At 44.1% G+C, this 27270-nt stretch overlaps 1 protein-coding gene across 6 annotated transcripts; it reads right to left on the reverse strand.

The window, feature by feature from the left end:
* Nucleotides 1–27143, reverse strand: LOC146035589 (uncharacterized). Of its 6 annotated transcripts, none has more exons than XM_083159126.1 (8): nt 26754–27129; nt 20116–20309; nt 18055–18245; nt 9008–9222; nt 7694–7846; nt 6798–6975; nt 4978–5149; nt 1–494 (listed from the first exon to the last, which is right to left on the reverse strand). In XM_083159126.1, exons 6-8 carry the CDS (start codon nt 6896–6898, stop codon nt 423–425), a joined length of 345 nt encoding a protein of 114 aa, XP_083015252.1. In that variant the 5' UTR covers nt 6899–6975; nt 7694–7846; nt 9008–9222; nt 18055–18245; nt 20116–20309; nt 26754–27129; the 3' UTR covers nt 1–422. The 6 variants fall into 6 exon arrangements, 1 of the variants encoding a protein (XP_083015252.1); XR_014460684.1 differs by lacking the exon at nt 1–494 and adding an exon at nt 6134–6353 and having other exon boundaries at nt 3398–5149; nt 26754–27143; XR_014460680.1 differs by lacking the exon at nt 4978–5149 and having other exon boundaries at nt 7–494; nt 26754–27116.
* Between the last annotated feature and the right edge of the window lie 127 nt (nt 27144–27270).

Raw genomic sequence — 27270 nt, forward strand, 5'->3', positions numbered from 1 at the left:
CATAAAGAGGCAAAATATAGTGTAACTTTTTCATAATTAAAATTTATTTTCCACATTGAATCACTACCCTAATTCAAACCATGTTATTCTGGGTTGAGCAACTGTGTTTAACCAAAACATGAAAAAATTACCACAAAAGTGTACACAAAAAGAAAAAATAATAAAAATAAACAATCGTTTTATGTAAACTGTTAAAACACTTAGATACTGCTTGCATAAAATATTTAGCTGAATGCCAGTAAAAGGCAATGTAAGAAACCTGGGGTGGAACATGTGCTTAAAATTAAGCAGTGTATTTTTGGTTTTGTTATAATAGACACAACAAAAGCAAATACAATTTTTTTTATTTTTAGACTTCCATCTTCAAGAACTTTTCTCCCATGGCACACCATCTCTCTTTGCTCAGGTAAAGTGATTGCTTGTTAGTTGGTCCATAAATCAATCATTCCAGTCACAAGCCATAAGGCTGCTAGGTACAGGAATTTCAAGAGTCGCTGGAAAGAAAATAGGACATACAGTATTATATTTCAAACTATCTGGTATTTATAATTTACAATTAAATCTGTAATGAAGCTAGATGGGTTGGGATCATTTAGTCTACAGCAGGCATGTCCAACGTTGGCCCTCCAGATGTTATGAAACTACACATCCCAGCATGCTTTGCCACAGTTTTGCTATTAGACAATGCTAAAACTATTGCAAAGCATGCTGTGATGTGTAGTTTCAAAACATCTGGAGGGCCAACGTTGGACATGCCTGGTCTACAGCATGATGGTCGACAGTCATTAGGTGGATACCATTAGGTCGACATGGGAAAAGGTTCAACAGGTCATTAGTTCGACAGTGTCTCGGTCGACATAGGTTTTTTCACTATTTTATTCTCCCACCACGCCCTAGTGGATGGTGGGGCATGAAATACCGCCTGTCGGCACCTCGGCTCAAAAAACAGTTAAAGACCCCATGTTGACCTTTTTTACTGTCAAACTAATCATGTGACCTTCAAATGTAATCTAAAAAGCGCACTGTTAATCGTTTTGTACATAATGTGTTATACAGTTAAATACAATTTCTTTGGTATAAGTTTCATAGTTTCATTTTGGGGTGCCTTTGGGAACAGGAGTAAAAATAAAAATCCTAAAAATTTTTAAAAAATACATCTCTATCTCTGAAAAACTGCCATCTCTTGGCAGTGAGTGAACTTACATCTCTCACAGAGGAAGCTAGCTTTCAAAGCTTTTGCTTTGAGCAGGCTTACATGCGTGTAAGAAAGAAGTTGCATGGAGCCAAGTCGGGCGAATACGGCGGATATAATTCATAGCGCAATATATGCAAATTGGCCGCAACAATTCCAGATGAGGGAGCTGGTGCATTGTCGTGATGGATAAAAACTCACTAACCTATGAATATATGCATGACTCCCACAAGCTCACTAAGCAGCAGATTTTTCGCATAGCAGGCAGATGTACCAACATTTCAAGAGCCATCGGTCTCTTTATCAAGGAGCACAGTTTGGGAACAGTTTGATTAAAGAGACCGTTGGGTCTTGAAATGTTGGTACATCTGCCTGCTGTGAGAAAGAAAATATCTATACATCTATTTTATATACATACACACACATATATCTATATACATATATCTATATACATATATATCTATATATCTATATATATTGTAGGGGCTCTTCACACACTAAATTAACTGATAATAAATAGTGGAGATTTGGTTCATGAATTGATCAATGCATTTAAGCCTGCAGCCCCCGTCACGGGACCCCACCTTTCTGCAGGTCCTAGCACTATCGCTCAATATGGCTACAATACACATAGCTATCACATCAATGTTTGAATCCAGGCATGCTATCTGATCTAAAGGTCACAGCAGACTGTCCTTTTATAGGTGAGCAGTTACCAACACACCTGTCACTAATCATCTAGGGAACTGGTTAACATAAGCTATGCATTATGGGTTAAAACAGGGTGCATGAGAGAATGTGACCACAATAAAGGTACCCATACACGGCCCGTTAAACGGATCCGTTCGGGTCTTAATTAGCATGCATCGCATCGGATGCCTAGTGCATGCAATGCCATCCGATGCGATGTATAGCTAGTACAAAAAGTATGTGCAGCATATACTTTTTGTAACGTACTATGTGATGCGCGGGAGCGCGCATCGCATAGTACTAAACGGACGGTCCGGGAACGGACCGTCTATGGGCGCCTTAAGACTAATTAAAAAAATTAATCTAATAAAGATTAGTGTATATATATCTATATATATCTATATATATCTATATAATATATATACATATAGATACACATATAGATACAATATATATACACAATATATAGATATATACATAAATACAATATATATATATATATATATATAGATATATATATATATTATATATATACACATACAACATATACATATATACATACACACACACACACACACACACACACACACACACACACACACACACACACATATATATATATATATACACACACACTATTCTTTAGTTTACCCTCAGTATGTTTATACATTGGTTAATTAACCGTGAATAGGGAGGGTGTGCTACCACTGGACACAGGTTTGACAATTTTGGAGAAAGAGGAAAAAGTATGTCTCTGTGTGGTGCACAGATTATCAAAGGAGTAAAAAGTAACTTTTGTTGGATATGTTTTAAAAGATTGTTGTGAAATATAGACAGACAGTGATACATAAAGACACAGACAGTGTGTTTGTTTAAAAAGGATAAAAATCCTCACTCAGTGTGATCCAACTCAAAATCCTCCTTAGGATTAGTTAGATTCTTGGTATTAGCAACACTTTCAATTATTTATTGTGCATATCTCATCATTAATTTCACAATAGAGGCTTGTTTTCCTTTAGTCGTCCAATAATAAATGCCGGTGTGGGAGCATAGACTGATCTGCTGGTGAAAGTAATCAGGGCCTATACTTCCCTGTAATATTATTGTCACCGATCAAAGTGCTTCAATTAACAGTTTAGCAGGCAATGTAGTGCCCCGCGGGTCACCCCTCAGACGGTGCGTGTCTAGTGAGATCTGCCACCTCTACACCAGCACTGCGCGCCGCAAATATGAGGGAGAGCCGCGTCAATGAAGGTCTCTCGTCCACCCTGCAAGGAAGCTCCGGCATGTGTAGGTCAGCGCCGTAGACCTCCGTCTGCTAGGAGTCAAATGTGGGCGCTGCGGACGTCACGCAAGTCGCGCCTCTGACTGAGCGGTACAGTGAGGACTGGCGTACCGCTCCGACTCGAAAAATTTTAAGCTAATACAGATCAAAATGCATACAATTGGGAAATGGGAGAGGAGGAGAGCACACTGAGTGTTTGGGACCCAAATACTCAGTGTGCTCTCCTCCTCTCCCCTTTACCAATTGTCGGGATTTCGCCGATAAAAGAACTCACGTTTTGTGGTGCACAGTCCTGTAATGTAAAGATACAGAAGCACTCACCCTCCTTGCAGAAGGTTTTGGGAAGAACCGGCACACACTTGTAGAAGTCCAATGTATATTTATTTAAGGCATGAGATGGTATACAGACACGGCCCAACAGCCGTTTCAACTGATATTCACAGTCTTCCTCAGGGGCCTTCCTGTTTGAATTTCCTGCATATCATAGATATGGGAGGAAAGACATATGAAAGATTAAACATCCATGGGATTGACAGCGCATCCGTAAGGCTGGCTTGAGGATCCCTGGACCACAACACGTACACTGAAGTTGTGTTGTTGGGATGGACTACAAGAGATCCATATCTGGGAGGCCCCAATGGCTCATCAGGGGGAAAAAAGACTTCTGGGTGGAGTGACCACTCCACCAGATGTACGTCATGCAGACTTATGAAGTCTGCTTCCCAATTTGCAATTCCTGGGATTAACACCGCCGACAATGACAGTAGATACTGTTATTTATTTATAGTTTCTTATAAAGCGTAGCAGATTCCATTGCGCTTTACAAGTGTTCAGCCTCTCGGTGCACTGCAGGTGCCCCCCTGATGCTTTATGTATGCCACTGCTGTGGCATTGTCTGACCTGACATGTACAGGTCTGCCTTGGAGGAGATCCCGTAATCGAATGAGAGCGTTTTACACTGCTTGAAGCTCCAGAACATTGATGGACAGGTGTGCTTCTGAACTGGACCATATGCCTTGCAAAGACCAGGATTCTTCTACCGCTCCCCGGGCTCATAGGCTGGCGTCGGTAAGGAGGAGAATCCAATCTGTGAACCAAAATGGACATCCTTGGTTCAGGTGAGATATCTGTAGCCACCACTGGAGAGTCATTCGAACTTCTGGAGTCAGCATCATGAACGTGGTCCATATGTGCTGAGGTTGTCGGTCCCAATTCCGAAGAATTAAACATTGCAGAGGACGGGAGTGAAATTGTGCCCACTTGACCATGTGTAATGTTGACACATTAAACCCAGAAAAGGGACAGCTATAACCAGGTACAGAAAGAAATACAAACTAGCACTTAGTAAAACACAATACCGTTTAAAGTATTTTAGCTGAGGCAAATATTTGCCAATGTACCACAATCAACCGCTTCTATGGAAACTAGTGGTATGTGAGTGCCTGTAAAAGCATTACAGCTGTGGATGGTTTCACAGGGGAGACACTACTCGCAAGTGCAGGAGACACTGAGCTGCGTTGCTGAAGATAGTTTCCTGTCTCTGAGTGAGCAGGGAAAGCAGCTTTCAGGGCCGTAAAAAACTGCAGGAGATTGGCGCCCAAAGCTAGGAGAGGTGCTGCAGGCTGGCCCCGCCTCCCTTGTACTGGACTTCCCCCACATGTGCTAGTGAGCCCCAATAAAAATGGATGTATACATCCAGCCTGCGCCCCGATGGTCTATTGGAGTCCCTGCCACAAGCAGCAGTGTCAACCACAGATGCAGCGGCCCGCCTCCCAGCATGACCGCAATTTGAGCGCTCAGAGAGGCTTACCTGCCCGTGTCCCCAGCCATGCTGTCTGAGGTTTCTGGTGTCCGCCGGTCTCCTCCTCTGCTGAAGTACCCCTTGACTAGGGTCGTGGGGGAGTTTGTGCTGGCAGGGGTGATTGAGCTGCTGCGCTGTATTCAGTAAGACTGATAGCGCAGGCAGCCCAGCAGCGTTAATGCTGTAATGAAACAAGAAGTTCTGTGTAAAAATAGTAAAAAAGCTTCGGTACTTATGTAATATCTGGACTCCCGTTTTTCTTATGAGACCGCATCCCCTCGCGGGGCTCGCTGCGCTCACCACGCTTCGGGCACGGTGGCTCGCTGCGCTCGCCACACTATATAAAATCAACTCCATGCATAGTTGGATAGTAGGGGTCTGAAAAAATTGGGTGCATTTAACATAATACATAAGTACCAAAGCTTCTTTGGGATTGCATCAGGCAATCCCTGCTGAATAAATGGTGCTCCAGCTTCCTGCTGGCACTAACAAAATACTGAGGAGCATGGAAGCAGGGTTATAGGGAAGAGGAGCTGTGCATCCTGGGAAATCTCACCGTGAGTACAAAGCAAAAGAGTCGTACCATTACAGTCTTAGAAACAACTACACAGGCAGTATCTAAAAGACACCTTAAAAGGGGATTATTATGGTACAAAGGATTACGCTGAACGTTCAGTTTTAATATGCATGAAATTCACTTAGTCGCATTCATGTGCATTAATATATTTTGCAGTTTAAAAAAAAACGCATTAAGTGCTACATTTTATTGTGATTGTTCTTTTATTTACCACACCAAGACAATTATTTTCTTTCATTCAGGTATGGAATCATACCTTTGCAAAATATATGTAACTAAGATCTGAGACCTCTATTATGTTGGTTTTTCAAATCTTATTACTAATGTCCTTTGGTGTGCTGGGGGTTAAATCCCCCTCCCTTGCAGCACCTGGGGGGCATTACTAGTTTGATTGAGCAGATCTCGCCACTGTTTTTCTATGGAATCATACAGCATAACATAATGCTCTGATTGTTATGGGGAGACAGAAATCTGGTTTACCCCAGAATTTCAAATTAAGGTTTTAAATAAAAGCAAATGAAAAAAAAAAAGGTACAATTATGGGGAAAAACAGAATCTAGATACGTAAACTGTAGAAAGCATATTTACTGGTGTTTTCAAGTCCATAAACATCTTTCATTAGCTTCATAGACTCAATAGTCTGCAGCAATGTACCCAATGCCTATTTGTAATGTCCACCACAAAGCCATCTATAATATCTTCAGTGTGTGTAGAAATTGCCATCCTCTTGCAACTTTGCCAGTGGATAAAGTAAGCCATTTTCTTTCAAGTACCCCAAAAAAGTAAAATATTTAAGAGAGTAGCTGCTCTAGTGAGAAGAGGAAAGTTTTATATGGTTTAGAGAAAATCTTAATAGATTGGCACACCACAATTTATAAAGGACAAAAGGAGAGCACCACACTACACAGGGAAACGCATTACTTTTAGAGAAAAATAAAGAAAAAATTAGGATTTTAAAGGGAGGCAAGCAGTGAAATGGTCTAGAAAATAATCAGACAGCATAATGCCATGGCGCATGGCACCAAAAAGCACAGCATGATTGCCTACTGATTGCTGAAGGGATGGTGAAAATTGGCTAAGCACATTAAACTATCCGGATATTACAGAAAAGTAAGCTGGATGTGGAACCAACCAACCATAGTTTGAGAGATTACATTCTGAAATACAAACAAGATTTGAAAAGAAACCAAGCTGTAAATGGGACAGATTACGATATGAAAGGAAGATGTTATGTGAAATGTGCTATATTTACCTGTGCATTGCAGTAAACTTTTTGTACAGCATCAGAAAATTAATCATCTGCAGCTCTGAATCCTTAAACACACTTGTAATGTCCACCACCATGACATCCATAGAGATTTAAAAAGTTGGCTCTCTTGCAGCATTGCCAATAGATGAAGCAAACAATTTTCTTTCATGCACCCAAAACCCTAAAATATACAAGAGTAGTAAGTAAGAAGAGCTAACAATAATAAAATCTAACCATAAAATGGTACTTGTGTATTATCATGGCGCCCAAGTTTCCTACGTACGGCACCGTAGGAATTCGCTAATGTAATGGCATCGCACACCCTATAAAATCGCATGCAATGCGATTTTGCAGGAGGTGCGGTGCGATTCCCCGGGTCTGAGACCGCAGTGAATAAATTACATAGGAAAATCGCATAGCCCTTAAAACGGTTCATGCAATGCGATTTTCCTACGCAAAATAGCCCACTATGCAAATTGCTTTGTGGGCACCATAATAATACACAAGTACCCATAAAATTGCATGTAAAATTGGAAAACCCCTTAAAGGATGTCAACATACAGAACTGAACAGTGGTTTTAATCTTGAAGACCAAGAAATGGAACCTCCTACATTACAATACTGCAAACTCTAGAAAGGTAGCTTACAGCACATCACCACATATCATGATGCCATACTGTAATAGTCATAGAAAACTTTGTATATTAAGTACAAATAAGCTAGACATAGGACTGAAACTGTCAGTAAGGTAGCTAAGAGCATAGCATCAAAAAGCAGGATGCCATACTTCTGGTTTTATGATCTTAATAGTCATAGAAACCTTTGCATATTAAGTACATACAAGCAGGATATTTAATATGAAAAGCTAGTTATGTGAACTTAATACAGGATATATTTACCTGTGTAACCCATAACTTATTGTCTGGCAGCTTCAGGGACTCATTAGGCAACACTGTGTTAGAAGGCATCGGCTTCCCTTTGCAACATTTCCAATGGATGAAGCGCTCAATTTTCTTTCAGGTAACCCAATATAATAATATGCAATAGCGTAGCTGTGAGAAGTGGAAAAGAAACATTCAATCTCAAAACAATTGTAAAACTACAAATTGTAAATAAATGGCACAACTCTACAGGAAGTCTACGCATTATGTAAGGCAACATTCAAAACTGGGTCCGCTGAAAACTTGGACCATTAGAAAGATTGGGAATGCTTTATTAGGATAGGATATTTTAAGTAAAAGCAAGCTGGATATGGGAGTAGAAACTTCAGGTAGGCACCACAATGCACAATGAAATTTAAAAGTATTAGGATTTTAAATTAAAGCAAGCTGCTGCTAAGAATAAAATGTTAGGATAGGGACCGTGAAGAGGGGCACAGCATAATGCTCTACTGATTGTTGTGGGGTGGCAGAATTCTGGTTTAACTGAGAACTTCAAAATATTAGGGTGTTAAATAAAGGATAGATGAAAATGAGTCAGAACGTTAGGAATGGGATCATACAGCAAAACATAATTCTCTACTGATGGTTGTGGGGAGGTGGAAATCTGGTTTAACCCAGAATTTCAAAATATTAGTGAATTAAATAAAGGGTAGATGCAAATGAGGTGAAACTTAGGAACAGGACCATACAGCAAAACATAATGCTCTACTGATAGTTGTGGTGAGGCGGAAACCTGGTTTAACCCAGAATTTCAAAATAGTAGGGTTTAAATAAAGGATAGATGAAAATGAGGTGCAACGTTAGGAATGGGATCATGCAGCAAAACATAATGCTCTACTGATGGTCGTGGGGAGGCAGAAATCTGGTTTAACCCAGAATTTCAAATGATTAGGGATTTTAATAAAGGATAGATGAAAATGAGGTGGAGCGTTAGGAATGGGATCATACAGCAAAACATAATGCTCTACTGATGGTTGTGGGGAGGCGGAAACCTGGTTTAACCCAGAATTTCAAATGATTAGGGATTCAATTAAAGATAGATGAAAATGAGGTGGAACGTTAGGAATGGGAACCATACAGCATACTGCAATGTCGCACGGCACCATACGACACAACATAATGCTCTACTGATGGTTGTGGGGAGGGAGAAATCTGGTTTAACCCAGAATTTCAAAATATTAGGGATTTAAATGACAGCATATGAAAAAAAAAAAGGATCAATTACAGAGAAAAAGTTAATATAAATACGCAAAATGTAGAAAGGATATTTACCTGTGTATTGAAGTCCATAAATATCTCTTCCATCAGCTTCACTTCAGAGTCTGCAGCAATGTACCCCGATGCCCGTTTAATATCCACCACAAAGCCATCTATAATATCTTCAGGGTTGGTAGACATTGCCATCCTCTTGGAACTTTGCCAGTGGATAAAGACATTTTCTTTCAGGTATCCAAAAACGTAATATATTCAATATAGTAGCTGCTGTACTGAGAAGAGGAGAGAAGAGTTAAGGTTTAGAGAGTTTACTAGTACTAAAAATCTCGATTGGCAAACCACCATGTCTAAAGGACAACAGGAGAGCACCATACTTCACAGGGAAACAATACAGCACACCACATACTTTTAGAAAGGAAACAAAAGAAACAATTAAGATTCTAAAGCAGTGAAACTAAGGGGGGTATTCAATGTTGGGTCACGGCTGTCGAGCTGGCCTGACAGCCGTGACACTGTCCCGTTCTCTGTCTGCTTGACAGAGAATTTGCATGAGTAATTCAATGCCCTGTCTGCAACGATATGAGAAGGGGGCGTGGCCGCAACAATCAGCCAGGATCTCATCTTTCTGGCCAACCTCGGCAGAACGACCCCGACTACTTTTTAAGTCTGGCTCGTTCTGCCGGGGAAGATCCCCTCATCAATGCTGTCGGGGAAGATCCCCTCATTATTGCTGTTGGGGAAGATCCCCTGTTCTGAAAATAGATTACTGAAAATAGATTACACCCAAAATTAGAAACTATTTGCATATTAAGTAAAAGCTGATAAAAGAACCAAACTGCCAGAAAGGCTGCTTACAGTATTACACCATAATGCATGATGTCATACTTTTGGTTTTATGATCAAAATAATCATACAACCCTCGGATAAAAATAATCATACAACCCTTGGATATAAAGAAAAACCGAGCTGGACATAGGACTGAAACCACCAAGGAGGCAGCTTAAAGAATAACACCATAATACATGTTGGTTCCATGATCAAAATATTCATACAACGATTTGGATTTTAAGCAAAACCTAGCTGGACATAGGACTGAAACCGCCAAGGAGGCAGCTTAAAGAATAACACCATAATGCATGATGTCATACTTTTGTGGTTCCATGATCAAAAAAATCATACAACCCTTTGGATATTCCGAAAAACCAAGCTGGACATAGGACTGAAACCGCCAAGGAGGCAGCTTAAGGAATAACACCATAATACATGATGTCATACTTTTGGTTCCATGATCAAAAAAAAAAAAAAATACAACCCTTTGGATATTAACCCCTCACCGACGCAGCCAGTTTTTGCCTTCCTGACAGAGCCCTTTTTTTTCAAATCTGACATGTATCACTTAAGTGGGGATAACTTTTTTTTGCTTTTACTTATCCCAGTGATTTTGAGATTGTTTTCTCGTGACACATTGTACTTTAAATTAGTGGTAAATTTTGGTCGATAGTTTTTTTTTTTGAGAAAAATACCAAAATGTCACAAAAAAATGGAAAATTTTGCTATTTGCAAAATGTAAAATTTTCTGCTTGTGAGACAAATAATCATACCACTCAAAATAGTTAATAACTAACATAGACCATATCTAAACTTTATTATTACATCATTATTTCAACCTCCTTTAATTTTTTTGGACACTAGGGGGCAGCAGAGTCTAAATTTTACACATCACACAGTAAACGCTGCTTTTGGCTGTTCACGTTTGAACAGCCAATCGCAGCGATCGCCTGTGACGGGGGGCATCGCTGCCCCCCCTGGGCAATGAGGGAAGATGTCTGCTGTCAGGGACAGCAGACATTGTCCCTCTGCCACCTCGTCTCGAGACGCGGTGGCATTTTAAAGTCATGACGTACATTTACGTCATGTGTCGGGAAGTACATCCCGACCATGACGTAAATGTACGTCAAATGTCGGGAAGGGGTTAAGCAAAACCTAGCTGGACATAGGACTGAAACCACTAGGACAAAACAGCACAATGCTTCACCTTACGGCACTGCATGATGCCATATTGATGGTTTTTAGGGACACTGAAAATAGTTTGTATTGCTGGGTGTTATCCATTAGGAGATCAACGGAAACGCAACAGGATCTGGGACCAACATCATCAGTAAAGCAGAAAACTGCATAATGCCAAGTCGTAGGTGTCGTACGCCAAAGCATCACACAGTACGCAGCTATACCAACGGAATTAGCGATGCTGATAATAGATTACACCCAAAATTAGAAACTATTTGCATATTAAATAAAAGCTGATAAAAGGACCCAAACTGCCAGAGAGACAGCTTACAGTATTACACCATAATGCATGAGGTCATACTTTTGGTTTTATGATCAAAATATTCATACAACCCTTGGATATTAAGAAAAACCAAGCTGGACATAGGACTGAAACCACCAAGGAGGCAGCTTAAAGCATAACACCATAATGCAGGGGTTCCCAATCTTTTTTGATTCACGGCACCCTAGAGTATCAAAAACATTTTCACGGCACCCCTAGGCCAAATTTGTATTTATTAGATTGGGTTTATATGTGATTCTTAGGGTTAGTTATTTGGTAAAGGCCAGGATTTGCTTCTGTTTATACACATTTTATAATTGGCAGCCACCAGCACTTGTTTTGCTCATAAATAATTAGCCATTAATAATTTGAATTGGTCCTGGATCACCAACCCAGGGCACCCCTGCAAGTGTCCTGAGGCACCCCAGGGAGCCACGGCACACAGTTTGGGAACCACTGCCATAATGCCATACTTTTGGTTCCATGATCAAAAAAATCATACAACCCCTTGGATATTAAGCAAAACCTAGCTGGACATAGGACTGAAACCACTAGGACAATACAGCACAATGCTGCACCTTACGGCACTGCATGATGCCATATTGATGGTTTTTAGGGACACTGAATATAGTTTGTATTGCTGGGTGTTATCCATTAGGAGATCAACGGAAACGCAACAGGATCTGGGACCAACATCATCAGTAAAGCACAAAACTGCATAATGTTAAGTCGCAGGTGCCGTACGCCAAAGCATCACACAGTATGCAGCTATACCAACGGAATTAGCGATGCTGATAATAGATTACACCCAAAATTAGAAACTATTTGCATATTAAATAAAAGCTGATAAAAGGACCCAAACTGCCAGAAAGAAGTATTACACCATAATGCATGATGTCATACTTTTGGTTTTATGATCAAAATAATCATACAACCCTTGGATATTAAGCAAAACCTAGCTGGACTTAAGACGGAAACCACAGAGGAAGCAGCTTAAAGCATAACACCATAATACAGAATGTCATACTTTTGGTTCCATGATCAAAAAAATCATACAACCCTTTGGATATTCTGAAAAACCGAGCTAAACATAGGACTGAAACCACCGAGGAGGCAGCTTAAAGAATAACACCATAATGCATGATGTCATACTTTTGGTTCCATGATCAAAAAAAAAATAATCATACAACCCTTTGGATATTCTGAAAAACCGAGCTGGACATATGCTTTAAGCTGCCTCCTTGGTGGTTTCAGTCCTAACACCATAATGCATGATGTCATACTTTTGGTTCAAGGATCAAAAAAAATCATACAACCCCTGGGATATTAATATAGATATGAGCGCTAATAAAGAAAATAGATAAAAAAAAGAAAAGATTGAGAAAGCAAGGATTATACTCACGATAATACCTTTTCTTCGGAATACTTCATGGCAGCCATTACATTGGGTTCATCCCTCTCTCCTCTCCAATTAGACAGGTAGTTTTTTCCCCTTAGGATCCAGCCCCTTCCTCTATATAATCTGGCACCTCCCTTCAGACCGTAGTCTTTGACTGTCTCCGTCCTGATCCTAGGGAAAAAACACAAACAGGGAGGGCCAACAAACTTTTGGGCTGCCATGAAGTATTCCGAAGAAAAGGTATTATCGTGAGTATAATCCTTGCTTTCTCCTTCATACTTCATGGCAGCCATTACATTGGGATGTACCAAAGCAGTAGGGTGGGTTATACTATACCTCAAGCCAAGACTTGTCTAAGGACCTCACTTCCAAAGCTTGAGCCCGCGACATCCAATGCATAATGCTTAGAGAAGGTATGCAAGGAAGACCAGGTGGCTGCTTGACAAATTTCTTTAGCTGAAACTTTGGCCTCTCTCGCCCAAGAAACCGCCATTGCCCTTGTTGAGTGAGCCTTAATGCCTTCCGGAACTTCACGACCCACTTTCTTGTAAGTGAATGCAATTACTTCCTTTAGCCACCTTGACATTGATTGCTTTGATGGAGCCAATCCTTTCTTTGCCCCCTGGGGAATCACGAATAACGCTTCTGACTTCCTGAACCCTGCCGTCCTGTGTAGATAAATCTTGATAGCTCTCAAGACATCTAGGGTATGCAATTTTTCCTCTTTCTTCGTCAGAGGATTTTGGAAAAAACAAGGCAAAATTATTTCTTGACTTAGATTAACTGAGGAAACCACCTTGGGTAGAAAAGCCGGCCTAGTTCTTAGCACTACCCGATCCGGGAAAATCTTCAAATACTGTTCTTTAATGCACAGAGCATGAATCTCTCCCACTCTTTTTGCTGAAGTTATTGCAACTAAAAATAACATCTTCCATGTTAGAAACTTTAACTTTGCTCTGTCCAACGGCTCAAACGGAGCCTCCATTAGTCCATTCAAAACCAAATTAAGATCCCACTGGGGGATTATTGACCTAACTCTAGGCCGGATCTTCCTGAGAGCCTGACAAAACCTTTTAATTAAACTATGTTCTGCTAGTTTCTTGTCTAGCAGCGCACTCAGCGCCGAAATCTGGACCTTGAGTGTTGAAGCCGACAGCCCTTTGTTAAGACCATCACAAAGAAACTGTAACACTTGAGGAATATTTGCTTTAGGAAAGGTAAACTTGCCCTTGGACCAATTTGCGAACACCCGCCATATTCTGTAATAGATCTCTGACGACACCTTCTTTCTCGCTTGGAGAAGTACTTCAATGACTTCTGGGGATAAATTCTTGTCTTTTAGTTGCCGCCGTTCAATTTCCAGGCCGCTAAATTCAATTTGTGAGGCTCTAGGCAGTAAACTGGGCCCTGCCTGAGCAGATCCTGAGTCACCGGAAGAAATACTGGACCTGCAATCGCCATGCTCTCTAACATGGGGAACCAAGCCCTCCTGGGCCAGTAGGGAAGGATAGCTATGACTTGGACCCCCTCCGTTCTGATCTTCCACAATGTCCTGTGAATGAGGGAAATTGGGGGGAACACATACCCCAGGTGAAACTCCCAACTCTGTGATAGGGCGTCCACTCCGCTCGATCCCCAGGCCGGGTACCGTGAGTAGAACTGTGGCAACTTCTTGTTGACTGCTGACGCCATGAGGTCCACCTCTGGTTGACCGAATTGCTCTACTACTTCCTGAAACACTGAGTCCTTCAGTTCCCACTCGCCAGGCACCATGCTTGTGCGGCTCAGATAGTCTGCCAGCTGATTGTCTTCCCCCAGCACATGGAGCGCTGATATGGACAACAGATTTTCCTCGGACCAGCACATGATGTTCCGCACTTCTTCTAAGAGCCCGTGACTCCGTGTACCTCCTTGTCTGTTGACATAGGAGACGGTAGTGGCGTTGTCCGAAAAAATGCGCAGGTGCGCCCCTTGGACTTCTTCGCTGAAGAATTCGATTGCCTTCCACACGGCCCTTAGCTCTCTGTGATTTGAGGAGAACTCTGCCTCGTGCCGGGACCACTGACCTTGACATGTCTTGCCCAGACCATGAGCCCCCCAACCTGTAGCGCTGGCGTCTGTGGTGATCACTTTGTAACGGGGACTTGCCAGTGAAGATTTTCTTGGCACCAGCTGATCGGCCTCCCACCATCTTAGGGACTCTTTGGCTGCCTCTGAGATCTTTATCCTCCTTTCTAGTGGCACCAGTCTTCTCGAGTAACCTAGAAGGGACCACTGGAGAGGTCTCATCCTCCATCTGGCCCATGGGATTATGTCCACCGTGGATGCCATCATCCCTAAGAGACTCATTGCTGACCTGAGGGACACCCGATCTTCTTCGTAGATTCTCGAGATTAGCTGCTGGATTTTCTCGCACCTCTTTGTGGACAAGGATACTTGAAACCTCACGGTATCCACCAATACCCCCAGAAACTGGAGACTCTGCGTTGGTTCTAGACAGCTCTTCTCCCAATTTAACAGCCACCCGTGTTTTTGGAGAAACCGAATTGTGTAGTCTCTTGCTGTGACCACCTCTTCCTCTGAAGGTGCCACGATCAACAGATCGTCTAGATATGCCCATATCATGACCTTCCTTTTCCTCAGTTCTTCTATCAGGACCACCAGGACCTTGGTGAAGACCCTTGGTGACGAGGTGAGACCGAAGGGCAAACAGGTGAACTGGAAGTGATCGTGACCTACGCAGAATCTCAGATATTTCCTGTCGTCTGGGGAGATGGGAATATGGAAGTAGGCGTCTTTTAGGTCGATGGAGACCATAAAATCGTTTCTTTTTAACCCCATTAAGATTGACTTTGTAGTCTCCATGTGGAACTTTCTTTTCTTTATGCGCAAGTTTAATTTTCTTAAATCTAATATAGTTCTGTAACCTCCAGAACTCTTGCTGACTATGAAGAGACGAGAGTAAAACCCGGTTCCTTCCTCTTCCTTCGGGACCCTCACCACCGCTCCTGATGCGATGAGTCCCTTTAAACTTAAATTTAGAGCTTCCCTTTCTATCTTCGAAACTGGGATCTCTGAAACACAAAATTTCGCCATTCTTGGCTTTGACATGAACTCTAGGTGATAGCCAATCCTGACTACCTCCAGAACCCATCTGTCCCGGACGGTTTGTTCCCAGACGCGAGCAAAGCCCAACAGCCTTCCTGCTACCTGGGCTTGCTCCACCACGGGACCACCGTCACTGCTTCTGTGTGGTTCCCGAACTTTCGCCTCTTTTCTTGACGTATTGCCGAAAAAAAGGCTCTGGACGTCCCCTGCGTATATCTGTCCCGGGCAGACCTACCAGGCCTGTAGGACTTGGCTTGCCTATACGCTTGTCTGGATGAATATGAGAAAAATCTCCCTCTTCTGTCCTGTGGTAATCTGACTGATTTACCGCCTGACATTCTTTGAATCATCTGATCCAAACGACTGCCGAAAAGGAAAGCACCCTCATAAGGCAACGTTGCTAGCTTGTTCTTCGAATGGGAATCTGCTGCCCATGATTTAAGCCATAAGGCCCTACGGGCCACCAACCCTGATGTCAGGGATTTTGCTGCAAAATCAAGACCATCTAGGGAAGCCTCACACATATAGTCCACTGCCAACTGCACCTGGGTAAGACTTTTACTGATTTGATCACGGGAAACCTTTTCCTGTATGTCCTCCTGCAATGCCGAACACCAAATCCTGAGTGCCCGAGAAAGGGAGGCCATAGCCACACCTGATTTTAACGAGACTGAGGCAGAGATATGTAGTCTCTTTAGAGCGCTCTCCATTTTTTTATCCATAGCGTCTTTCAGTGACGCCCCATCCTCAAGAGGAATGGTAGTACGAGTCGTCACTTCTGACACTGCTGCGTCGACTTTAGGTATATTACACCACTTAATGAACTCTTCATCCTCAATGGGAAACATCTTTTGAATTCTCTTAGTCGACCCCACTCTCTTGTCGACACCCTGCCACTCTTTAGCCAGGATATCCTTCACAACCTTATGTACCGGAAAAGATCTCCCTTTTTTAGAACGATCCTCAAACAATGCGTCAAACTCGGATTTTGCAGGCTGCTTATAGTTAAGTGTCCTGTAGAGATTTTTAAGCACTGCTTCTACCAACTCCACATTAAATAGACGCTCGTCCTCCAAAACTTCGCCTGACTCAGCTGATGAGCCCCCAGACTCCTCCTTGTCCGCATCATCATGCACTGACACATCACCATCATCTTTATCAAGGCTAGTCTGGGACCTGGACCTCTTATTCCCTGCGTACTCTTCTTTGGAAATAAAGTTTTTCTTCATCCAGTCTCTCATTTCAGCTAACTGGGCAGATATATTCATACCAACATCCTTTTTTGTCAGACACTCTAAACATAGTACTGTCTCTCCCACAAAGGCTCTATCACATCCTGGACAGATTTTAGTATTCTTGGTCTTAGCCACTTTCTTTCTGGGCACTGAAGGCACACTACAAGACAAGAAAGAAAGATACTAACTACCTGACTGCAATATGGCATGCTAAAACAGCGTGTCCTCATTAAGAGGACTTACCTGGGCGGCGGTGTAACCCCCTTCTGAGAGGCATCCTCCATGGCAATAACCTGGCTTGTTTCCAAAAAAGCGCTCCTGCAGCCGACCAGCCTTGCGCCTGTAACACCGGCCAGGCGCCTTTTAATACACGCTGCCGCAGTAGCAGCCGGCGTCCCCCTCTCTGCTGCTGGCGCCAACCCGGCGTGCACTTCCGCCTAGCTGGAACGCACGCGGCCGTGACCCGCACGCCGCGTGCATCCGTCGGAAGTGACGCGCTCGCCACTGACGCCGTCCTGACTGCCGGGGAGACTCAGCGCTAACCAGCGCAAGAAGCCGGAGCCTGCATCCGAACGCTGGGACCACGCAGGAGCCGGCAGACAGGTGATACACACATGCAGTATGCAGGGAGGGACGCTGTGGGTTCTATAATGTCCTTGCCGCCGGCCCACGGACATATTTTAGGCTTAGGCACCGCCAGCCTGCCCGCCCAGGTCTCCGGTCGCACAACCAGCCTACCGGGTATATCAAAAATAACAAACTAAACTCTAACTGACTACCTGTCACAGACAGAAGGAGACAGGAAAAAGACTACGGTCTGAAGGGAGGTGCCAGATTATATAGAGGAAGGGGCTGGATCCTAAGGGGAAAAAACTACCTGTCTAATTGGAGAGGAGAGAGGGATGAACCCAATGTAATGGCTGCCATGAAGTATGAAGGAGAAAAGCACCTGTGGAAATAATGGGGTTAATAAAATGTATACAGCTCTTTTCAAGCTAATGTAGCGAAGTCCGTAGGGCTGCACTTTCCCTACCTCTAACACAGACTGCCGGGGTGAGCCGAGGGAGAAGATTGTCAGGAGCCGCTTGCAGAAATAAGCCGCTTGTCTGGACTGTATGGTGACGTCACCCGGCAAACAGCGATCGTTTCTCCGGCTTCTGTGCTTGATGGATTGGGGTAGTGGAGCGTGCAGGAGAGCGTGCCCACGGAGACCAGCCTCATTCCCTGGGATATTAAGCAAAACCTAGCTGGACATAGGACTGAAAACACTAGGACAATACAGCACAATGCTGCACTGCTTGATGCCATATTGAAGGTTTTTAGGGACACTGAAAATAGTTTGTATTGCTGGGTGTTATCCATTAGGAGATCAACGGAAACACAACAGGATCTGGAACCAACATCATCAGTAAAGCAGAAAACTGCATAATGCCAAGTCGTAGGTGCCGTACGCCAAAGCATCACACAGTACGCAGCTATACCAACGGAATTAGCGATGCTGATAATAGATTACACCCAAAATTAGAAACTATTTGCATATTAAATAAAAGCTGATAAAAGGACCCAAACTGCCAGAGAGACAGCTTACAGTATTACACCATAATGCATGAGGTCATACTTTAGGTTTTATGACCAAAATATTCATACAACCGTTGGATATTAAGAAAAACCAAGCTGGACATAGGACTGAAACCACCAAGGAGGCAGCTTAAAGCATAACACCATAATACAGGATGCCATACTTTTGGTTCCATGATCAAAAAAATCATACAACCCCTTGGATATTAAGCAAAACCTAGCTGGACATAGGACTGAAACCACTAGGACAATACAGCACAATGCTGCACCTTACGGCACTGCATGATGCCATATTGATGGGTTTAGTCACACTGAAAATAGTTTGTATTGCTGGGTGTTATCCATTAGGAGATCAACGGAAACGCAACAGGATCTGGGACCAACATCATCAGTAAAGCAGAAAACTGCATAATGCAAAGTCGTAGGTGCCGTACGCCAAGGCATCACACAGTATGCAGCTATACCAACGGAATTAGCGATGCTGATAATAGATTACACCCAAAATTAGAAACTATTTGCATATTAAATAAAAGCTGATAAAAGGACCCAAACTGCCAGAGACAGCTTACAGTATTACACCATAATGCATGATGTCATACTTTTGGTTTTATGATCAAAATATTCATATAACCCTTGGATATTAAGTAAAACCAAGCTGGACATAGGACTGAAACCACCAAGGAGGCAGCTTAAAGCATAACAACATAATACAGGATGTCATACGTTTGGTTCCATGATAAAAAAAAAAATCACACAACCCTTTGGATATTCTGAAAAACCAAGCTGGACATAGGACTGAAACCACCAAGGAGGCAGCTTAAAGAATAACACCATAATACATGTTGGTTCCATGATCAAAATAATCATGCAACCCTTTAGATTTTAAGCAAAACCTAGCTGGACATAGGACTGAAACCACTAGGACAACATAGCACAATGCTGCACCTTACGGCACTGCATGATGCCATATTGATGTTTTTTTAGGGACACTGAAAATAGTTTGTATTGCTGGGTGTTACCCATTAGGAGATCAACGGAAACGCAACAGGATCTGGGACCAACATCATCAGTAAAGCACATAACTGCATAATGCCAAGTCGTAGGTGCCGTACGCCAAAGCATCACACAGTACGCCGTTATACCAATGGAATTAGCGATGCTGATAATAGATTACACCCAAAATTAGAAACTATTTGCATATTAAATAATAGCTGATAACAGCCAAAATTAGAAACTATTTGCATAATAGCTGATAACAGGACCCAAAGTGCCAGAGAGACAGCTTACAGTATTACACCATAATGCTTGATGTCATACTTTTGGTTTTATGATCAAAATAACCATACAACCCTTTGGATATTAAGCAAAACCTAGCTGGACATAGGACTGAAAATGCTTACAAAATAGCTTCCTGCACAATGCCATACCTTTAAAAAGTAAACTTATTAAATTAAAGCAACCTGGAAATGGGATGATTACGATATGAATGGAAGGTAGTTATGAGAAATATATTTACCTGTGCATTGAAATCCATTAAATTCTTGTCCACCATCTTTAAGGACTTAATAGTCTGCAGCACTGAATCCTGCTGTCCGCTTGTTATGTTCTCTGTTCAAAGACATTGGCTTCTCTTGCAACATTGCCAAGGATAGATGCAAACCATTTTCTTTCAAGTACTCAACGACCTCAATATTCAATTGAGTAGCTGCCCTGGTGAGAAGAGGAAACAATTCATTTAAGTAACGTTTGTAAAAAATTTAAACCAACCAATTTTAAATGCAAGACACCCTACAGTAAGTGAACATACTACATTATAGAAGGTACCATAAAGAAATGAATGTTCCTAAACCTTAATCCTTTTTTCCATACCTGATAATGTATCTATATCTATCTACTGTATCTCTACACACAGCGTGACTGGCCCATAGGGGTACAGGGGAACCCCCAGTTGAAAACACTGCATGATAGCTCATCACTTCCTCTGAGAACCAAGTTACAGAATGTACATCAGAATTGTATATCATTTGTTAGCGCTATTTCACACACACCGGCTCCTGCCGGGTGGCGAAAACCCGAACGGCCAGGAAGCGGTGCCGCACTCTGTTTAGAATGGTGGGGATGGCCACAGCCCAGCAGCCGTCCCTTTCAGAGGTGGGATCCGGCTGCAACCGGGCCATGTGAATGGACACAATAGTGTCTATTAACAACTACTGTGCACGGCACGGCTTTTGGTTGTGCGGGATTTCGCCGGAAGGAGCGTGTGAAATAGCCCTTACATTATACTGCACAGACCTATAGTTTATTTCCTGCTCTGCATTGAAGCTCTTAGAAGGCTGCTAGGTCTCTGTCCGGCTTCCTACAGGAATCTAGCTCTGCACACCGCAGCCTAGACTGTCAGTCCTAGAAGGAGGAAGCACATGCCAATAGGACTGCCTGTACTGTAGGTGACTGGCAGGTAGGACTTCCAATCACTGCCAGGCACACACACCAACTAACTGCATCTGGCTCCATTAAGGCTGAGCAAGGCGGCAGATTATACTTGGGGGGGGGGATGCAGAAGCGTGACTGATCCTTCTTGCTCCTTTTTTTCTTCTTTTCCTCAGTTTTTTCAGGGGTGGGGTTAATGCCCGGAAAACTGAGTTTAAAGGCTAAGAGACTTGCTGGTAATATTGCTAACATATTGGGCTTATTTGTTGTATGGAGAAATTCTTCTCACCAGCCATACCATCAAAAGTCCAGAGGGACCATGCTGAACGCACACGCTGGACAACAAATGTGGCCACCGCTACTCCAAATCCTATAGCAAGCCAGCAAGGAAATCAGACTCCTCTGGTAATAGTATAAGCCAGGAAGAGGGTGTACTACCCCCCTCAATGTGGGATAGGGGAGGTGAAGACTACGAAGCAATGATACAAGCTATTAAATGAACTATAGAGTTCCTACTGGGCAGCACGGATGGTGCAATGGTTAGCATTACTGCCTCACAGCACTGAGGTCATGGGTTCAAAACCCACCATGGTCCTAACTGTGTAGAATTTGTATATTCTCCCCGTGCTTGCGTGGGTTTCCTCAGGGTACCTCGGTTTCCTCCCACTATCCAAAAATATACTGGTGGGTTAATTGGCTTCCAATAAAATTAACCCTAGAATATCTGTGTGTGCATGTGCAAGGGAATATAGGTTGTAAGGTCCACTGGGGCAGGGACTGATGTGAATGTTGAAATATTCTCTGTAAAGCGCTGCGGAATATGTGCTCTATATAAGAAAGGGTTAATGAATAAATAAATACTACAGACCAAGGCTGAGGTCATGAAATAGGCCGTTGAAGAAATAAAAGGCCAGATAAAAACAGATTTCTTACCGTGTCCAAGAGACAGAACAAAAAGTAAATGTTCCAGGACACTACACTTTTAAAAAACAAATTGCAGAAAGCACAACTGATATGGTTAAAATTGGACGAGATTGATAACAGGTCTAGAAGAATGCTATATAGTCAAAATCACTTGCAGATCACTCAGGTTCTTTACCTTGAGATCCCCGATGCGCACTCCCGGGATAGCACAAATCAAAACCTAGATAGAAAGGGCAGCAATGACTATAGTGCAAATCGAATGTAGATTGCATGAATTGTATGTAAATAATACAGTTAGCAAAGATTGCATAGCAATTGAATCTGAAGTTAAATAGCAAGAGAATCTCACCATGTGTACACACCATGAGATTGATAGGTCTACCTGAGTCTAAAAGACTCAATCTTTTACGTAACATTCTACCAGAACTGGTAAACATCCAAACAAGTTGCTCAGATTGAGGGTGCACAGATTGAGTAAATCATAATTAATATATATCTGGCACCACTGATTATTAATTAGCCAGTAATATATACATTGCTGGCACAGGCCAGCAATGCATATATTATTGGCATCACTGCCCACCAATGGTACTTCTATGCCAGTAATATATACAGTACAGTTTTTCCCATTGTGCACAATGGGCAGTTGCCCAGGGGCCCATCCCAATGGGAAAGACAGCACGGTGGTGGGCAATGGGGATCCAGGACACTGTGGCAGACAGCTTGTAGTGCTACCCACCATTGGGGCGGGAAGCACTGCTGAATTTGAAAAGACTGGCCGGATGCTGATTGGCTGAGAGAATTCAGTCTTTTGAAATTCAGCAGCACTTCCTGCCCGCCGGCAATTAGTGCTACAAGCCGTCTGCTGCCTGGATCATCCCTGATAAGTGATGGGGGGACTGTCGGGCAGGAAGGCGCTCCGGGGAACCAGGGCAGCAGCGAATGAATAGTCGCTGGGCGGGGTCGGTCTCCTCACACTCAGTATATTCTGCACATGTGGGCCTTTTTTAACAATGGTGCGGAGGAAGCTCTGACACCGGCATCTGTATCACATCTCGGGCGCACAGTAGTGAGTAGCGTCACTCCCTACATTGTATATAGATCATCCCTATCCCACTGCATGTTGAAAGGGTGGCTGGTGCTGACATTATCCACAAGAAGGAGGCGGCTATTGATGATGCCCTGTGCCCCAATATTGTCCGGCCTGACCCCGGAGATCACTCCCCTCCCTGTGTCACCCATATCGTGTGCTTGCCCCAGTAGCTGACACTCAGATCGGTGTAACCAGTGTCAGTGCTGCTATAATCCCCCCTCCTGCCCATACATTGTGCACCTGCCCGCTGTGTACTGCTGCTGTCTGCTGGTGGCATTGTGAGGTGCACACTGTGTGATGTCAGCTTATGTGTTAATCAGTGGGCATCTATACCCTTATGCCCTCTTCCTATGGGCACAGGGCAGTCTCAACATCAGTGAGGGCCCAGTGAATTATTTTGCCCAGGGGCCCTCACTGATGTTGAGATGGCCCTGAATATCTATATCTAAACATCTATAGATAACTTTTTTTTTTTTAAGTATTAGAAATACTCAGACTATTCTTGATATGTAACCTTATAAATAATGGAGATTTTAATTTAGTAACCTCTAACTATATGGATAGAAATATACCATATATACTCGAGTATAAGCCTACTTTTTCAGAACATTTTTTATGCTGAAAAAGCCCCCCTCGGCTTATACTCGAGTTAGGATCCCACTTGAGTCAATACGTTTTGGCAGCTTTTTGGTGTAAAATTAGGTGCCTCGGCTTATATTCGGGTCGATTTATACTCGAGTATATACGGTACAAACTATAAAGAGACCTCCTCTACCGAGGTATAGAATACAATGGTCTTGTGAATTAAAATGGAGATATATGGAGGGCTCTCCACACAGTTGAAAAGGAATATACATGCCATTCAAAAGTATATAATTCTTTTTCAGCAATCAATTACTTATGTTCTGAATCTTTATTTTCGAGAATTATATCAACAGAAATTAATGGAGAGTTGTGTGCAAGTGATGCATCTAGCCAGAGGTGGGTGGTTATGGCCAAAACAAGATGATATGGTACCCATCTGAAAACAGTTAGAAAGGTAAATTACCTTTGTACCATTTAATGCAAGGGTCTTTTTCATTTCCGGATTAATGTATTTGCCAGTTAGTGAACCAAAATGGATGACCATCGATAGGTAAAGCTATCGATGGTCATCCATACCATATTTCAACACCATCTATTGCAACGACGGTCATCTGTAAGAGTCACCAATACGGCTAGCCGGCTAGCAGTGCACTGACTGTACACCAGTGCTGTGTAGCCCTGCACCCATTTCGGATTGTACATACGGATACACATGCTGGGCTGATGTAACTTTCCCACTGTGCTCCTCTTAACCTGACTTGGGCAGGCGCATCACAGTGCAATTAAGAAACTGAAAGTAAACTACAACTTTAAGTTCTCGCACCGAGCAAGGGCTGTGGGAATTGTAGTTTATTCAATACAGTGCGCCCGGCTGCAGCAGCTGTGTTATGCCCCCTTTCAGACCGCACAAAAAACCCGGTATTTTGCCGTTTTTTAACCGTTTTGAAATGGTAATGTGTGCGGTCTGAAAGGTGCAAAGTGATTTTACTGTTTCCAAAAAAACGGTTTTTGGAAATGGTAAAAAAGCAGAGTCCTACCAGTTTCAGAACCGTTTTTTTTGGGGTCAAAACGGATCTGAAACGGGAACCCCCCCCCTGGGCAGTGCAGGGAGGGGAATAATCGTGCTGGGGGTCCCTACAGTGTATGTTATATCAGTGGCGGGGTCCCTGCAGCTACTAGTTCCCATACGCTGCAGGGACCCCGCCACAGATATAACTTACACTGTCCATACCGTGCTGTTTTGCGGTAGGACCCCCGGGCAGCCTCTCTCCCCCCTCGCCCCCCCCCCCCCCCCCCCCGACAGACGGAGTTCTGTAGATAGCCGGCTCCTGTCCTGCCCACAGGCTCACGGGGGGGACGCTGCCCGCGGGTCCTCCCGCAAAGCTGATTAATTTATTGGGGGGGGGGGGGTCGCGAGAGGGGAGAGAGGTCTAAAGCAGGTTTTGCGGTCTGAAAGCAGCATGTTAGAAGGCTTGCAGTAATAACGGTAGTGTCTAGATGGAATCGGGACATCTGTCAGAATGAACTTAGGTCTACAGTCATTAGGTCGACCCCACTAGGTCGACTGGCAGGAAGGTCGACCTGACTTAAGGTCGACATGGGCCAAGGTCGACGTGACTTAAGGTCGAATTTGCATAAAGGTCGACATAAGGAAGGTCGACTGGTCATAAGGTCGACATGGGTTTTTCACTGGTTTTTGATCCGAATGTCGACACAGTCAACATGGACACAGTTGGCAATGAGAATCGGACGCTCGCAATGCTTCGGACACTATTTTATTCTCCCACCACGCCCTAGTGGATGGTAGGGCATGAAATACCGCCTGTCGGCACATGTCGGCTCAAAAAACAGTGAAAAACCCATGTCGACCTTATGACCAGTCGACCTTCCTCATGTCGACCTTTATGCAAATTCGACCTTAAGTCATGTCGACCTTGGCCCATGTCGACCTCAAGTCAGGTCGACCTTCCTGCCAGTCGACCTAGTGGGGTCGACTTAATGACTGTAGACCTAAGTTCATTCTAATAGATGACCGCATCCCGTCTAGATCCCCTTCAGTTTGGGTATGGGTGAAAACCGGACCAGGACAAAACCCCTGGAACGCCGGACCAGACATCAAACTCTGCATTTTGGAGCTTGTAGCCTCCGGTCCGGGGGGTGTCCTGTCCGGGGGGGCTGCCTGTCACACCTGTCACCAGGGAGAGGAGTAGGGGGAGAATAAAGCCTCCCTGCATGGTCCGGGCATGTAGCAAAAACCGGACGGTCCGGACCACACAGGGAGGCTGTAATCACCCCTTCCCCATGTCCCTGGTGATAGCTTCCCCGGACAGGACACCCCCCGGACAGGACACCCCCCGACCGGACCCTACAAGCTCCGGACTGCAGATTGTGATGTCCTGTCCGGCGGTCCGGAGTGTAGTCCGGTCCGGTTTTTACATAGTCCCGCATGATGCGGGTCCACTGGGATATACCAGGAGAGAACAGGACACACGCGGATAGACCATAAATTACGGAGTGAATGTGACATGCAGCGCTGCTCTCAGCAACACACGGGAAGGAGCCGCGCTCAGCCTCACACTACCCACCCGGGCAGCGGCACACGTACACCTGCACTCAGGTGAGTGGGACAGAGTCCGGAATCAGTGACAGTAGCCGGGTATGGGTAAAATCCGGAATCGGATAAGACACCAGCATGCCGGACTGGACATCAAACTCTGAATTCCTGAGCTTGTAGTATCCGGTCCGGGGGTGTCCTGTCCGGGGGTGCTCCATCTGATGGGGCTGCTCTCGCACCTGTCACCTGGGAGAGGAGAGGGGGGAGAATACAGCCTCACCGCATGGTCCGGGGGTGTAATAAAAACTGGAACGTTCCAGACCACACGGGGAGGCTGTAATCTCCCCTTCCCCATGTCCCTGGTGTGAGCAATCACAGGCATCCCCCCGGACAAGACACCCCCCGGATGGGACACCCCTCGGACCAGACACTATAAGCTCCGGAATGTAGAGTTTGATGTCTGGTCCGGCGTTCCGGTGTCTTATCCGGGTCCGGTTTTTACTTAGTCCCCAGTAGCCACCTTCCCCAACCAAGTCTGGGCCCATCTCATCCGACACCATCCACCGCTTACCGCTCAGTCTCCTTCGCCGCCAGCTCTGGCTAGGGGCCGGTGTGATTTCCACGGCTCCCCTCCGTAAGTCTACCGAGGAAACCATCGTTGTCTTGGAAAGAGAGCTGCTTACCCGGCCCGGTAGTCCCCGACATCTTCCTCTTTCTTCCGCAGCGGCGCTGACACTTCCCGCCTCCAGCCAAAATTGAATTGAAGAAGCCGGACATCTGCAGCAGCACTGATTATATCCTCATACTGTACATCACGTGATCAACCTCTGACGACCTAATCAGGGGGAGGAGTCTGAAGAACAGTACAGGTGCCTGCGCTGGCTGGAGGTTCGGAAGTGCACATCACCAGTGACTTCCGGAAATTGGGGGCGTGGCTTCACGGCGTGTGGCAGGTCCCCCAGCGCCTGAGAGCGGAACGCACTACATTTCCCAGGATCCCCCGCAGCCCCGTCCTGACGCTTGTTCCTGTTGCCAGGGTAACGGAGGCAAGATGGCGGCATGCTGTCAGCAGAAAGCGACTGCCGGGT

The sequence above is a fragment of the Crinia signifera genome, chromosome 9, assembly GCF_055691185.1.
Source record: "Crinia signifera chromosome 9, ASM5569118v1, whole genome shotgun sequence".
NCBI classification, from domain to species: Eukaryota; Metazoa; Chordata; class Amphibia; order Anura; family Myobatrachidae; genus Crinia; species Crinia signifera.

Bases quoted from the DNA above. Each gene is read 5' to 3' on its own strand.
- LOC146035589 (XM_083159126.1), bottom strand. From the start codon at position 6,898: ATGGATGTCATGGTGGTGGACATTACAAGTGTGTTTAAGGATTCAGAG. The intron at 5,150-6,797 runs GTAAATATAGCA...GTTTCATTACAG, and splicing joins AAGTTTACTGCAATGCACAG to CATTAACGCTGCTGGGCTGC. The intron at 495-4,977 runs GTAAGCCTCTCT...TTTTCTTTCCAG, and splicing joins ATGGCTGGGGACACGGGCAG to CGACTCTTGAAATTCCTGTA.